Source organism: Xenopus laevis, chromosome 5L (assembly GCF_017654675.1).
Source record: "Xenopus laevis strain J_2021 chromosome 5L, Xenopus_laevis_v10.1, whole genome shotgun sequence".
NCBI lineage: Eukaryota > Metazoa > Chordata > Amphibia > Anura > Pipidae > Xenopus > Xenopus laevis.
The window spans coordinates 105,059,186-105,075,795 of record NC_054379.1 but is presented as its reverse complement, the minus strand read 5'-3'; the positions used below and the strand labels follow the sequence as shown (position 1 = coordinate 105,075,795).

The 16,610-nt window shown below is 37.3% G+C and overlaps 1 protein-coding gene across 2 annotated transcripts in view; it reads right to left on the bottom strand.

Annotated features, from left to right (window-relative positions):
- Positions 1 to 276: 276 nt before the first annotated feature.
- ece2.L (endothelin converting enzyme 2 L homeolog) overlaps positions 277 to 16,610 on the bottom strand; it is a 29,725-nt gene continuing 13,391 nt past the window's right edge. For both annotated transcript variants that reach the window (XM_018263562.2, XM_018263563.2), the window contains 15 exons: positions 15,136 to 15,260; positions 12,042 to 12,188; positions 11,664 to 11,729; positions 10,736 to 10,924; positions 10,372 to 10,514; positions 10,123 to 10,237; positions 9,680 to 9,790; positions 9,456 to 9,554; positions 7,277 to 7,354; positions 5,668 to 5,771; positions 4,356 to 4,466; positions 3,743 to 3,810; positions 2,744 to 2,934; positions 1,090 to 1,185; positions 277 to 1,003 (listed from right to left, as the gene is read on the bottom strand). In XM_018263562.2, the coding sequence (XP_018119051.1) occupies positions 827 to 1,003; positions 1,090 to 1,185; positions 2,744 to 2,934; positions 3,743 to 3,810; positions 4,356 to 4,466; positions 5,668 to 5,771; positions 7,277 to 7,354; positions 9,456 to 9,554; positions 9,680 to 9,790; positions 10,123 to 10,237; positions 10,372 to 10,514; positions 10,736 to 10,924; positions 11,664 to 11,729; positions 12,042 to 12,188; positions 15,136 to 15,260 (1,820 nt within the window). In that variant the 3' untranslated portion in view covers positions 277 to 826. The remainder of the gene's footprint in view (positions 1,004 to 1,089; positions 1,186 to 2,743; positions 2,935 to 3,742; positions 3,811 to 4,355; positions 4,467 to 5,667; positions 5,772 to 7,276; positions 7,355 to 9,455; positions 9,555 to 9,679; positions 9,791 to 10,122; positions 10,238 to 10,371; positions 10,515 to 10,735; positions 10,925 to 11,663; positions 11,730 to 12,041; positions 12,189 to 15,135; positions 15,261 to 16,610) is intronic.

Below are 16,610 nucleotides of genomic sequence, written 5' to 3'. Positions count from 1 at the left end.
ATTAGGATTATGGCTGCACCAATATACAGAATGGGGTCTGTGCAAAGATAGCAATATCTGATGATATATGCTGGTGCATAAAGAGAATGTAAGAGATAGGCAGTACATTAGGTTATGTAATGGTTGTGATGTTCTGTGTGCAGCACCAATTTTGAAAGTAACCCCACAATCTCTTTTCTTACTTTGTACTTACAGGTCCATCAGCAACCCTGTTTGTACATACCTTTGTACAGCAACATCTAGACCCACTTATATTTGCACAAACATGTCTTCTTCTAATTGGTTTGCAAGCCACAGAGCCGTGGCAGCCATATTATCATAAAGAGAATGCTATATTTTTCCTCTATTTTTTCCTAGTTAACAGTTTAGTAAGTCACAGAGAACATAAGTGATAGTTCCCTACTCCAGTCTTCTTTAACTAATCTGAATATAGTATTTTATGCTAAAATTAGTTTCATTCATTCATGTTTTTTAATGCAGGCCACAGCATGTAGTAATGATTCTGCACTGGCAAGATTGTGTATTAATCATGGCATACAATATCCAGAACCTACACAGTACCATCGAAGCAGAAACGTTGGCATGTACTGTATATACTTCATATTTTGTAAGAACCGTTGCTTGCTTACATCTAACCATCGATTGCTGATACTTTAATACCTGACATGCCCTGCAAAGGTTCTGATAATAGCACAAAGTGAAACGTTTGGTCTGCCTCTTCTAATTCAAATAGTGCAACATTCATGACATTCAGAAAATGCATTTATTCACATACTGTACATTCATGCACCATACAATCCCACATGATCATGCAAACATTGCCTTTTTACCACACATCACAGTATTTTCCAGGATTCATGGGAGTGCCTTTGGGACAGCTAAAATGTTCTGCAAAGTCCTTGGAGTTTGACAGAGTCCCAATGACCCTGAATTTAGCTGGGCTGTGGGGATCTGTAACCAGCCCTTCATGGGAGCTCTCCGGGGTCCGCACAGAGCACCATACCTGCAGAGGAGAGTTAAATGAATAGTATGTAATATTTGTGACTAACCTGTTGTTCATATATTCAGTGGAAATGCGTCTCTCTGTACCTGTGCAAATCCCACAAAGAAGAGCTGGTGGTTGGTAAGTCCAACTCCTGGCAACTGTTTTTCTTCACCATTCTTAACCAGCCAAGATTTGTAGGCCTAAAAATAAAGACATTTTTTACTATATATATATATATATATATATCTATATCTATATATATATATATATATATATATATATATATATATATAGATATATATATATATATATATAGATATATATATAAATATATATATATATATATACTTTTTTATATATATATATATATATATATTTCCATATATAAACATCATGTTGGGGTGTATATAACAGATTAAGGCTAAGACTCAAATTTTTCCCATTTTTCTATTAAAACAAAGTTGACCTAACTCCCATCCACAAATTTACCTCATTTATCAAAAATCAGATCGAAAAAAGTCAGTGCAGGAAAAGTCTCAACAAAATCGTGCGACAATTCCAATCCTGTGACTTTTCGAATCTGGTGCTCAAATCGTGCAACTTTTTCAAGTTGCCGTCTGATGACCTCAACTTTTTTGGATTATCGTATGAAAACTAGCGCAGATCTCGATGTCAAGAAACATCTTCAAATTGTAAAAGGGACATCTGCCATTGACTTCTACCTGACTTTAACAGGTTTTAGCTGGATTTGAATTTTTAGCAGCTTTGGGGTATAATAAATCTCGAAAAATCTGAGGTTTTTTTTCCTCTAAAGATGTGTGTTTTGCCCTTTAAAAACTCAACCAGAAAAAATCTAGGTTTATTTAATTGGCCCCTAAGTACTGGGATGTGCTGAGCTTGAATATTTGTGGATAGACAGGGGCCAAAAAGGACTATTCAATCTTTGTTCTAAACCTTGCAAATTCTGAATTATTTTGTAAAACAGTTTCAAATGCATAGCTAAGGCCTAGATAAACTATAAACATTGTTTCATTTAGTAGATGTCATACAAACATAATACATGATAGAGTTGTGCTCACCCCTATTTAAAGTAAGTATGACAGGTGCTTGAGCCACAGATATGCAGTAAGTTAGGCAATTTCCTAATTCAAAACAAGTGTTCAGTACACCAGGCTGAATAACATTTATCGGCATTCCTTGTAAGTCCCTTAATTCATGTTTTGCATAATGAAAGATAATTTTGTTCTAAGCAACTTTCCATTATACGGTAATTATATTTTCAAGTGGTTTTAAAGTTATTTGTAAATGTAATTTTAAGTGTTTTCTGCACTCACTCCTGGTTCTGACTCTTGAAATAATATGGCAAAAGTCAGTTGTCCTCCAGGTCTGTTAATAAGCTGTTTCAGGAGTCAGAACCAAAAGTGTAGGCAACAAACAGCCAGACAGATACTGGGGGCCTTTAGGTTATTCATATTCAGTATATGTTATATGCATTCTTTCTGAAGTTGTCTATATATTTGTTTACATTGCTCTGTTGGTAAGAAGCAAATCTTTATTGCTGATGGATCACACTGTAACAGAGGAATCCAGATGTGCTGGTTTCAAGGCCCCCTGCTACTGCAGTAGAACAGTACAGGACATCAAAAAGCCATTTATCCAAATTATTCCCAAACTGCTAGTGCTTGGAACCCCATCCACTTTTATGGGATCTGTTATGGGGATCATCACCTGTTTGAGAACCACTGCACTAGCACTTACATGATAGGCTGCCTTCAGACCTCCGTTGTCTGCAATATTTTCCCCAAGAGTTTGCCTTCCATTCACACGTTCTCCATTTACAGTGTAGGAGTTGTATTGATTAACCATGCACTCTGTACGATTCTTAAACGCCTCCAAGGATGAATTTTGCCACCAAGGACGCAAATTTCCATCCTCGTCATATTCACGACCTGAGTTTAATGTTGTAAAATGGAAACTAGTCAGTCATGTTATGGTGAGATAGAAATATCACTGCCAGGTTTTAAAATCCCATTACATGTACTGCACAGTATCACCCCACTATTGCAAGATCTTACATTTTCCCAAAGTGCAAGGGAACCCGAGAGGTGAACAAATGTATATTAAACCAAAAACACTTACTTTGGAAAGTAGAATGTGTTGGACAGTTAAGTGAATTTAATAAAATGTACAGACATACAAATGTAGTAATCCGGATCAGTTAGATGTTTATAGTTGGCCTGTTTATCATAGAGGAACACTGTGAGGCTCATTTATAAAAAAAAATGGGCAAATTTGCATCTGGCCCGTAACCCATGACAACCAATCAGATGATTGCTTTCAGTTTTCAATCTGCAGCTGGCTTAAAAAAAGCTGATCACTGATTGGTTGCTATGGATTACTGCCCAGGTACAATTTTGCCCACTGTTTATAAATCAGCCCCAGTGTTTGAATACATATTGATTCCGCAGCTGGATAGCCACTTTACCTCTATGCAAATGTCAACCTTAACCTATAGTGATTGCTGCTCTCTGATAGATGAAGATGAGCTGATTTATTGTCACCTATCCATATCCTTGCTCCCCAATGCAAATGTCTTGCAAGGACAAAGGATGTGGACAATTATACAATTATTTTGTACCGTTCCAGTGCAAAAATGAATAGTTAAATGGGCAAATTATCATTAGTGTAGGGTAAGAGTTATAAAGCAATTCATTTATTGCAGCTTTGTGTGCGCTTCTGTATAGATTTAATGCTTACCCTGATCATCAAAGGCATGGGTTAGTTCATGTCCCATCACAACACCAATGCCACCAAAATTTAGAGCCCTGAAAAGAGAAACAATAATAGGTACTAAAAGACAGAATGTAATAGAAGAGGCATTTTACGCTGCTTCCAAAATTAGCATAGTAGCATATCTGGTGCCATCTAGCAGAACTGAATATGTACGATTTAACTGGTTTTCAGTGATGCATATTCATATACAGTTATTTTCACCAAATGGAAACATTATATAAGAAAATGTAATAAAAGTCAATAATGGGAAGAGATCCCCACAAATACAAACAAATACTTGCATATTGCAATGTAATATTCTTTATTAGACAGTCATTACATTAAAAATAACAGTTGTGTACAGACCATTTTGAAAACCCCGCTTAAAGGAGAACTAAAGGCTAAAAAATGTTTGTGCTAAATTTGTTGCATCCGAATTTAGGATTCGCATGGGTGATCTATACCATATTTAGTCAATAATTAAATGTTTGTTGTGTTGAGGTTGAACACTATACAGGCTGTGAGCTTTGATAAAGCCAAATGTGTGTGTGCCTCATACTGTATTTGCATGTGAGCTTTCATTATAATATTTTCTTACTTTGGGTGGGTTGGAGCATAGAATGGAGCTTGAAGTATTCCTGCTGGAAATACAATTTCATTCTTGTTGGGCAGATAATAGGCATTTACTGTCTGAGGTGTCATACTCCATCTACAGATAGACAGGAAATGGAAAATGCATATATAGTCATAAGGAGAAGTTATGATAAAACAGCATTTTTATTTTGGAAGAAAATATATTAATTTTGGCATCTATTTTGATTTTATCTATACTTGCCATACAAGTAAAAATCCAGTCATTGTGTGCAGCCAATAAGCTGCTGCATAATTTTGGAGGAGTCCAGTTAGCCACTTTTATCAGCACATGCATGGTTATATATACTGTATATTTTATGTAGTCTGCATTAACCCTTCTACCTCAGATAGTTGATTCCTGTTGTTAGAGCAAACAAGCCAAGACTCTATGTATTGTAAGCCTTTCCCAGATACACATAGCTAGCCCCAAGTCTGAAGAAAATGTTACCTGGAGAGCACAACATGTCTTATAGCATCATATGTTTTTTATTGCAGCAATATCATGCACATATTATCATGGAACTCCAGATAGAATTCCATGTTAATATGTGCATGATATCCCTGCAGTAAAAAACACTTCAGACGTGTTGTGCTCTCTGGGTAACATTTTCTTCATATTTGGAATTTTGTGCAATTTACACAGGATTTGCAGCCTGTTGAGAAGCACCAGAGATAACACTTAAGAAAACGACAAGTTTGCATCTTTTGATATCTACTAGCTCCAAGTCCTCTTGTGAGAGCTGTAATTTGTCTGTGTCCTACATACTGTACAGGCTAAAATGAGCATCCTTTCAAAATGGCTTCCTACACGCAATATTAGCTAAATCACTTAACTATCGTTTAGACATTGTTCTTATTGGTCTTTATTATCATCTGAAATTACCACTGACTGGCCCACTCTGCAAGCTGTGTTTGTGGTTTGCTGAAAGAATCAATGCCTGTTCTGCATTTACAGTTTAGGCTTATCTCTTTCTGGCCTATAACTTAGAGAAGATGAAAGGAGTCCAGACTTTGCCCTACCAAAAGGAACATTCTAATAACTCTGCAATGAAACTAATTGAACTGACATACTCCAGTAACCATCCGCAGAACCAAGACCTGTCATCCCTACCACAACTAACAGAACATCAAAGTGCAGGCTGCAATGTTGACTTACTCTACTCTAATACTGATGTAAAAGTGCACTTGAATGTGTGAAATATTTTGTATTTGTTATTTGTGGGTCAGTTGGTATACTGTATGTAAATATAATGGAAAAATTTGAAATTTTGTCTTACTGCTCCCGATTTGGAGGTTTCCTTAGCTGCTCTGCCATCAGCTTGGCTGAGAAGTTGTAAAAATTTAGCATGTTCTGGAAGAATGTGTCCTCTGATACCTCAAACTGGAAAGAAAAAATAAGCAAATGGAGAGGAAAAGGCAAGACTAGATTAGAATTACAGTCAGATAAAGGTGGATACACAAGTTGTGTGATGGTGACTGGTAGAAGAAGCATAGAATTCAGCATAACTTGGAAATTCTACCTCCTCAGTTTGTCCACTGACACCTAGGGGCACATTTACTTAGCTCGAGTGAAGGATTAGAAGTAAAAATATTTTGAATTTTGAAGTATTTTTTTGGCTACTTCGACCATCGACTACGACTTCGAATCGAACGATTCAAACTAAAAATCGTTTGACTATTCGACCATTCGATAGTCGAAGTACTGTCTCTTTAAAAGACCACCTACTTCGCCACCTAAAACCTACCGAGCATCAATGTTAGTCTATGGGGAAGGTCCCCATAGGCTTTCTAGGCAATTTGTGATCAAAGGAAAATCATTAGATCGATGGATTAAAATCCTTCGAATCGTTCGATTCGAAGGATTGAACGATTTTTCCTTCGATCGAACGAATTGCGGTAAATCCTTCGACTTTGATATTCAAAGTCAAAGGATTTAACTTTGATGGTTGAATCTCGAGGGTTAATTAACCCTCGATATTCGATACATAAAAATGTGCCCCTAAGTGCCAGATTTAAGAATGCTTCAGCCTTTGGGCCTGAACATTCAGGTGCTAAAACCTTGCTAGTACCTAAACTCTACGTGGTTTCTTGATTCAAATTCTACGGCTTCCTGCCAAGTGGGGTTTTTTCCCCAACCAAAAATTAAAAAGCTTGGCAGCTTTTAGGTATTCAAATCAAGAAACCACGTGAGAGTTTAGGTACTCTTGTGTAGTATAAGTACCCAATGGCAAGAGCATTCTTAAGGTTAATGTCCATGTGGCATTTTGATTTATGCCAGTTGGGAAAACACCAATCCGCCATACATTCTATGTTGCAGCAGATCAGACAGGCATGGCATCCACCTTCCAGTGCACACATATGGCAGATTTTGCCTAAAAATGCACAGCTACACATGTTTTCAAGGGTGAAATCTTTATGTGGATAAAATGCTTGAATTGTAGAACACAATGGTTGCATTAGAAAAATTATTTTATTTTTTAATTTGAGTTTTCGAGATAAATTTAAAATTTGTTATTGAAAATGATGGTGGAGGTGCATCCCCCGTTTCACTGTGCCGTTCGCCAGTGATTTCGCGCATGTGCTCGCAGTGGGGGGAGTTGCGGGTGGGCGATCGGACTGCTCGGCCTTGTCCGAGGAATCCGGCCCTGGGTACTGTTTTATTATTACCGAAAAAAAGGAAATCATTTTAAAAATGTTTGATTATTTGGATAAAATTGAGTCTATGGAAAACGACCTTTCCGTAATTTGGAGCTTTCTGGATGATGGCTCTCGTACCTGTACTACAGTAAATTTGACATTAAGGTACTTTACTTAACAAAGGAAAATGACTTTCTTCCATAATTCTCTGTTTTGTTTTTATTTTTTTTGTATACATTACATTCTTACCCCATCATACACGTCATCTAGTTCTTTAGTGTCCAGAATAAAGTCCGGAAATCCAATCATATCATATATGGCATCTGCCTAGAAAAAGAAAATATTAGGAACATATTCCATTTTGCTGTTTATGATATATGATGTTTTTAAAGGACAAGGAAAGTCTAAAATAGAATAAGGCTAGAAATGCTGTATTTTGTATACTAAACATAAACATGAACTTACTGCACCACAAGCCTAATCAAACAAATGATTTATACTTTCAAAGTTGGCCACAAGGGGCTGTCATTTTGTAACTTTGTTAAACATCTTAGCCTGACCCTGACCCTGCACATGCTCAGTGTGGTCTGGGCTGCTTAGGGATCGTCATAAACAAAGCTGCTTGAATTCTGCATGGCTGGTAAGTAAGACAGTGGCTCCGCCTGGTGTTCATAAGTATGATTGTTTCCCTGCTCAGCAGTTAGGGGCCATCTGACAATTCCTATCCACAGCAGTAAATGAAGGGAGAATTTCACTGCATAAAAAACGGTACACATTTTTTAATTAAAGTATATTGGAGATAGGTTTCTTTTTCATTAAAGAAAGTAAAAATGGGATTTTACTTTTCTGCCTTTCCTTGTCCTTTAAGGAAGACTGAAAACCCCCACTGGTTGATGCTCATTTGTTAGGCACCTCTGAGCCTTCAGATATGCCTTGAGCCACTGAGTGGGTTAATGTGCATAGCAGAACTTACTGCACCATGGACACTTTGGAGCAGGCAAGAAAATGGAGGTGCTGTACTTTGCAGGAAAGGAGCACGAGCCAGTTCATTTTTTATAGAAGTCGACCCAGGGTAAATGGTCAACAATTAGTCACTGTTGGGTTCCTTACAAATATATACCCATCAATAATTTTAGCTCTTGTTTCTCTTTTAACATATGCTTTAAGTCCATGGTCATAAGGAGATTATGCAGGAACTGACCATACAAATATGTTTTTTGTATCTTGATATTTAGCCTATGAGAAGCTTAGAGAATTGGGACATGCTTCTTGCTAGTTCTGTAAGCATGGCTGGATATGATTTTGGGGAGCTCATTGGCCCACCACCTTTCACACTTCTACTACTCCCTTCACTCGCAAATATCCCTTACCCACGATGAACACACTCCCCGCACTAACAACCCACCAGCATGCTTATAAGTAGTTTGTTACAGGACTATAGAAGCTTATAAAGAAGGTTATGACAAATTATTGTGTTAAAGGAGAACTAATCCCTAAAAATTAATATGACTATAAATGCCATATTCTATATATAATCTATATAATGAATTTATTGCACCATCTTAAAGTTGTAGCTGCTCCATAGCAGCAATGATCCAGGATTTCAAACTTGTCACAGGGGGTCACCATTTTGGAAAGTGACTGCGACACTCACATGCTCAGTGGGCTCTGAGCAGCTGTTGAGAAGCTAAGCTTAGGGGTCATCATAAATTATCAAGCAGACAATTGGGCTGGCCTGTAATATAAGATGATGCTACAGGGCTGATTATTAAATTCTGATGCTAATTGCACTAGTATCTGAGCTGCCATGTAGTAATTATGTGTATTCATTACTGATCAGCCTTATATTGTGACATTTAAATTCTATGTGTACTGTATATTGTGAGTGGGTCCCTAAACTCAGTAAGTGACAGCAGCACAGAGCATGTGCAGTGAATCAGCAGAAAAGATGATGGGGAGCTTCAGGGGCATCTTTGGAGGCACAGATCTTACCTGCTAAAGGGCTGTGTTTGCCTTGGGCTGGTACAGAAGCTCAGAGCAGCAAAAAGCTGCTCCTGGTAACTTTAAGAGCCAAATTTCCATTTTTTAAATCAGAAATTTGGCTCTTAGCGATGTGGCCTCACCTGGATCCACCTCCAGTGCAGGAAAGGTAAGCGCTTGAGGACGAGGGGTAAGGGCATCATCTCAGGAGCCGCCTCAGGGTGGCACAGTGTTCAGAATCGCGCATGCTTACCCACCAAGTCTCTTTTGTCTTTACATTATAGAAAAGTCATATTGATATACACGTATATAAGGCTGATTCTCTGATACATATGCTATTGTTGTTGTGTCATAAAGGTTGTTTTGCCTTGATACACTCTTTCTATTCATTTAAATATACTAAGTAAATCTAACTACTAATGTAGAACATGTACTATACCATACCTACCTTCTCCTTTGCAGCCCTCCTTGTCTTCTCATCCATCCATGTCAGGCCACCCAAAGTTAACTCAAAGGCGCCCCGGATCTCTGAGATCATTTGCTCTGCCTTAAGAGAAGGGGTCAAGAATAGATTATTAGACAGCACTGATGGCCATAGATAGATAACATTGGCCTTATGTGTCATTTATTCCGTAGATAGAATGTTTCCACCGACACCTCTCTAGAACTTACAATATTTTTGCTGTTCTTGTCAAAAGTGGACTTAACAAACAGAGATCCTAGAGCAAATCCAAGTGTGTCATCGGAGTTAGACAAACAGGTCTGCCAGCGGGGAGTACAAGACTAAAAAACACAGAGAAGAACACAGAGAAGAAAACTGAGGATGAGAGTCAGTAACAATGCTGGCAATTCTTGAAGCCAATATAGCACAGAACTAAAGAACTAAATAAGTAAAAAGTCAAATAATAAGTCAAGTTAACAGCTATGCTTATGGGCCAACAGACCACAGGAATCAAACAGTAGTTAGTTTAGCTCAATCTACTATGTAAAAAAATAAAAGAAAATATCTCACTGAGTTATATTGGTAATTGCAGTAATACACCTATGTTGGTAAAAAAGCTCTATTGTTGGGGGGAAGTTTTTAAGCAGAATATGGTGCCCTGAAGTTACATCACCTTTTTTGCTCCATAAAGTGATTCGAGGAGCTTGTCCTGAGCTTTCTCAAATCGAGAATCGAGACTGGATGACATCTTTTGCACCAAGTTCCAAACCAAGTAATTATTCATAATCCTGCAGGGCAGAATAGATGTACAACATAACCATTTAGAACATACATAAAGTGTAAAGAAGTGAAGGCTGTGGACCAAATTAGCATAGAAAGCATATTTCTCAAAGGACAGACTGTTTCGCATTTTAAGGCTTACATAGGGTCAGTGTTGTTCACAAGTTCAGACACTTGCTGGAGATACTCTTTCCCATATACAACCACTGGTTCTGTGTCATTCAATTCCAGTGGAGAGAGAGCAAAAGTCAAATAATCCATCCAATCAAAAGCAGGTGCCAGACTCTGCAAAGATAAAATGACATGTACCAGAAAGAAAATCTTGCTTTGCATGTTACAGTATAGTAGTAGTAGTACAGTATATATAACATGCTGTATATATATATATATATATATATATATATATATATATATATATATATATATATACATGCACAATTACAAGTACTTTATTTGAACCTACCTACTGCCTGCACTATTGCAAGTTAAAATTACAAGGTTCTCACCTGCAGCTCATTGATTGTCATACGATTATAAATTTTCTCTTCATCTCTCCTTTCATCTTGTGGAACTGTAAGATTTGCTAGCATGGTCTCGAAATCCAGAATCTGTGTCATCTGCAGTTCTACAGACCCTGGGCTTCCCCCAAGGAGTTCTCCCACACTCACCATATACTGCAGATAGCCATCCAGGACCTAGAGACAGAGTGACAAAAATGGGTACAACGTCCCTTCTTGCACAGGGCAATTTCTGTAATGATGCTAGGTTAAAACCTTTCCTTGGGTAGAACAAATCCCTGTTTTAGCAATCCTGCAATCCTTCACCCCAAAGCAGAGAAAAGGCAAGTGTGGGTGAATTTGGTCTGCATCCTCAGGCAGTAGGTTGACCAAGAGCTCAAAGGACGGGTACTGGGTCCTACAGCAGATTTATTTTAGGATTCATAAAACTTTGGGAAGATGACTTATTTTACGGACATTTGTTGCAATTGCTCCAGTCAGGGCCTACTGGGTCCTCTACATTTTTTAGTTCACTGCTGAAGTTTTTGTCATTGGGTCTGCTTTTCCAATTATTACTGCTTTGCTGTTAGCAAGAATCCTCTGTTATACCGAATCCCTTTTGTGTTTGAATTCGATTTTAAAAATATGTTCAGGGAAGTGATATAGGGTTTAATCAGGGGCGTAACTATAGAGGAAGCAGACCCTGCGGTTGCAGGGGGGCCCAGGAGTGTAGGGAGCCCAATATATCTTGGTAAAATAGGCCAATTTATAAATATTTTGGGGCCCTAAATTGAATTTGCTATGGGGCCCAGTAACAACTAGTTACGCCACTGGGTTTAATAAAGCTTCTTTCACCAGTTTCTAACATCAGACATAGTTAAATACAAAAATACATGCTAGATTTATATACAGTGGCGTGGGTAACAATTTGGCTCACCTTCCCATTAGCTGTTTTGTTCAGATAGTAATCTCTGGAAGGGAGAAACAGCCCAGACTGATCCACCTAATAAGAAAGGACATTAGGAAAATAAAAATAACTCTATATTCTACTTGACCCTTTTTTACTTTCACATTGTGTTCTTTATTTGCAAAGTATTTTATGCCATCATTTCTCATGGCTGAGTACAAATCTCTCTTCTGTTTAACATGACTTCTCAAAATTAATAACTTCCTTTTAGTTTCCTTCTACCTACACCCTGTACATGTATATAAATGACTTCCTTCCTCTGTTTGTCCATGATATTCTCCCTCTGACATGAAAGATAAGAATTGTATGTTGCCTCACCAGTTGTGCTGTGGTGTTGTGTCTCATTACCTGGATTATGTTGCTGTTGGAGCTCTTAGAGTCTGCACTAACGAAAACACTGAAGAAGGGGGTTGCCCGATATGTTCCTGAGACAGTCTTCAAAACACTCATAAAGTTTTCACCTCGCCAGTTGCCAGAAATATTCCATCCACCAATCTTAGAGAACAGATAACACAAATGTGTTGTATAAATCCACTTAAAGGGAACAAGTGCCTACTTATATAAACATAAAGCACCTATTTGCTGCAGCTTTTGACTAACACCCAATAACAGAAAAGATTTTTCCCCATGATTGACTGTAATTTCCACCCTTGACAAACAGCAAGTAAGGGAGTTACCATCTTAATCAAAACCATCATTTATATCAGGTCAACAGTACCGTGAGACAAGGGTGGAGTACCGTAGAGTAAAAGTGGTGGTAAACGGGTGTAAAATACTTTCTCCATATTCACAAACAGAAATCTGCCTACATTCCGATTCAACCGCCACTTTTAATTCGTTAGTGAAAGAAATACAGTTTACAGAAAATTTCATGAATTTGTCTTTGAAACGACATAAAAATGGAGCAAATACGACATTTTAAATGACATTTTCTCACAACATTTTAAAAATGGAGAAAAGCTCACTATAACTCTTCATGTGTCAGATCAATTCTGAAATAATTTGCTCCGCTTTGGTTGACCTAATCTTCATTTCACACCTCTTGTAGGTGCACATTGGGCAATTTTCATATTTGTAGGGATCAGCATTTTATAGTCAGGGCACAAGTTTCTGTCTAACTTTATAGGTGTAAAAACAAGTAAAACACTGATTTAACAAAAAAGTGTATTTTATATGTTAAAGTTTTTTAGCTCACACTTGCATTATTTTACTAGTTTTAGCTTAATGAATGAGGCAATAGTAGCAATTTGAGCAAATGTATTATCTAATGGAAAATTAAAGCCTCCCAAACAATTTTTTAGTTTTAGCAGCACTTAAGACACTTGACCTAACATAACAAAACACATTTCTGATACAAATCCCTATATTATGCAAAGTAGCATTTTTTGTATTTACAGTATACCCTTATATCTTGTTACAGAAGTGAAATTACACAAACATGTAGGCAGATTTAGAAAGCACGTTATCCGGAAAAAAATGATGTATATAATTTTCCTAGGTAAAATAACCCCACCCCCGGAAATTCCAATTTGATGGCTGACTGACAGAAGATCTAAAGACAAATTCAGAAATAATGTTGTAAAAATGTCATGTGAAAGACAAAATCTGAACACTGTCTGTTTAAAAGACAAATACACAAAAGTGGAAATATAAGATTGTGATTTTGGTGGGAAATCTGACATTTTTATCTCCACTTTTATTTTGTCTCACCACTTTTGTGATTTCTCCCCTATGACTTGGTAGAACAAAGCTAAAGACTGGGCTAGACTGCTATCACCCCCCTACCAGCAAAGATGCAAGCTTTGTTGGCTTTCTGGAACAAACCATGGATGAAACTTTGTTTAGACAAGAAATAAAACATGGTAAAGTAAAGTAAAAACACCAATAATTCAAAGAAAATATGAACACTGTCTGTTTAAAAGACAAATACACAAAAGTGGAGAAATAAGTTTGTGATTTTGGTGGGAAATCTGACATTTTTATCTCCACTTTTATTTTCTCTCACTACTTTTGTGATTTCTCCCCTATGACTTGGTAGAACAAAGCTAAGGACTGGACTAGACTGCTATAACCCCCTACCAGCAAGAGCAAGCTTTGTTGGCTTTCTGGAACAAACCATGGATGAAACTTTGTTTAGACAAGAAATAAAACATGGTTAAGTAAAGTAAAAACACCAATAATTCAAAGAAAATGTTATCACATGTACAGGAAAGAAGTTAAAAGTATGTGAATTCATATAAATAATTTTCCTGTAGTGGTGTTACTGCTGCGCAAATGAATATAAATGATCTGCTGGATTTAGATTTATTTGGGACTGATGCAAAGTACAAAAAAAGCTTATGCTCCTAACAATATACTTGAACATTCACAGCTTCATTAACAATTTAATGTATAGTATGTTCCATAATGTGTTATGCCAGACTTATCTATCTGCATTATTTTTTTAAATAAATGTGAAATAGAATACTGGTTACAAGGTAAGTATTTACAAGTATTTTCAGTAGATACAAATGTGTCCATTCAGTAACCAGTGTACCACACAGCATACTAGAATGCATGCTTGGCTTTACCTGTCGATGACTATTGAAAGCGAAGGAATGTTTCCATCACTGGTGGGTGCCAAATGTTAGGCACCCAGCTAGTGATTGCAATCACTTACCTGACATGGGTGATAGATTGGTGATCCTGTTAGCAGAAAACGGCACTGGCCTGTGGTATTTTTCAGTTAACAACACTGAGCATGCACACCCACGATCTCTATACAACGCTTGCTGAAAAGTGTCCAAGCAGGTGCAGTTTCCCTGATAACAGGTGGACCTGCCCAGGGTATCAGGAAAGGAATTATAATCACTAGGGGGGTGCCTAACATTTGGCATCCCCCAGTGATTGAGACGTTCCCTCTTTTAATCAAAGCATCTGCCTACAAGTGTCATGCATCCTATTCATACATTTTTTTAAATATTAGGTGAACTCATAAAGCCCTCTGCACAATTCATAATTTTGTCAGTTCTTTTGATTTAGCCATCTTTAAAGTAGAAAACTTCTTTGGGGCCCCCTTAGCTCATACAGGTATCCTTACAGATACTTTATCATAATGGCACTGGAGGGGAATGCATAGAATGAGCAACTCTCTCTTTAACCCTTTTGCTGTCCATTCAATTGTATTGTCTCTCTTGCAGATTTGCAACCAGAAGAATGTAGCTTTAATCCTCTGACTAGAGGAACGGTGGTCCTTCTGTATACTATAGCAAAGTAACAGCCAAATGTCAATTAACATTTTATGGCAACAGAAATGCCTGTTCAGAATGTCGTTGAGAAAAGTTTTGCTGGGTCACTTGCCAGAGGAACTGCTATAAACTTTCAGGAGATAGGGATGTGTTTATAAAAAAGATAGAAGATAAAATAATTAAGGAGGCAACTCTCAGTACTGACTGTGTCTCACCTTCTCAATGAGGTCTGTAAGAGGCTTCTCTCGCAGTTCTTCAATTTTCTGTTCTCTCAGACAGGAAAGATAGAAGCGCTGTGTCTTCATCTCAGCCTCACAGCTGGAATTAAATGTTGCATTCTCTGCAAAAAAGAAAGAAACAGTGAGTTTTGGCCAATAATGTGTTTAATTTAGGTGCATTATTGGGCCCTTAGATATTAGACTTTAATTGTGGCCAAAATTACATTTCATGATAGTCATAATACAGTATATTTTAATAAAGAAACACATTCTTCAACTGATACCACATTGCAGTATGTCCATTTTATTCTTTTTCAACAGTGGGGCTGATTTACCTAGATAGGTGTTAAATTGCACCAGTTCAGTTGGCCATAGCAGTCAGTCAGTCAGACCTTTGCTTTCATTTAATAAATTACTTAAGGCTGATCAAAAAAAATGTTTTTGAATACATCATCATCAGATGTGATAATTAAAAAAAGGCAACATATATAGGATAGATGATAGATATTTTTAAATAGTCTTCAAAATGTAACCCATATCCTATTTCTTGTTTCTCCTAAAACTATTTCATTTAAATTATTTCTTACAAAATTCTGTGAAGTAATTACTAGGGATAGCAACAAGCTAATACACTCCACACATGTGTCCATCATCCCCTCTATTTAGCACTCAAGACTATTCATTAAGCTTTTCAACCTTTACTGTACACATTTTTTTTAAACCTTGATTTTTTTTAGAAGAAAACAAAAGATCAAAAACACAGTTTGCAAAAGTGATAAAAGGAGTGTGCAGAGGTGACAAAGAGAACATTGTAACGCCCAGTTTACATAAAAAATGTGATTCAGTACTAGCTGTGCCAGCAATATTCCATATTAAACACTGTACAAAATGTCAACAAAGTAAAAATGAAAACAAATATCAATAACATTGCCTTTCTAAAAATGTTACGTGACCATGTTGGAGAATACCAGTGTTAGAAATGGCATATCCGAATGAGTTTATGGCAAATGGGTCACCCCTGGGCACAAGTAGCATGTTTAGGCAATATGACATCATAATAGCAGGTACCTGGAATATGAAATAACAATAAAGCAGAAAGGAAAGAAACATCTAGTCCCGGGCAGAAAAAGGAGTTTTTGTGTACTCGGAAAATCTTTTTCTCTCTGGTAGCTTGGGGGACACAGGGAACCATGGGGTATAGCTGCTGCCACTAGGAGGCAGGAAACAACAAGAAAGAAAACAAGTACCTCCTCCACTGGCTATACCCCCCAGCAGGCAGAGCCTAGATCAGTTTTTGTCCCAAAGAAGGAACAAAGGAGGTTTAGTTGAACAAATACTTAACTTAGTACAACTAGCACAACTTATTGAACCATATCAAACATGTAGTTGAGAACAGAGAGGGTCTCCATCCAGGGAGGGAAGCCCTGTGTCCCCAAGCTACCTGAGAGAAAAAGATTTTACGGTGAGTACAC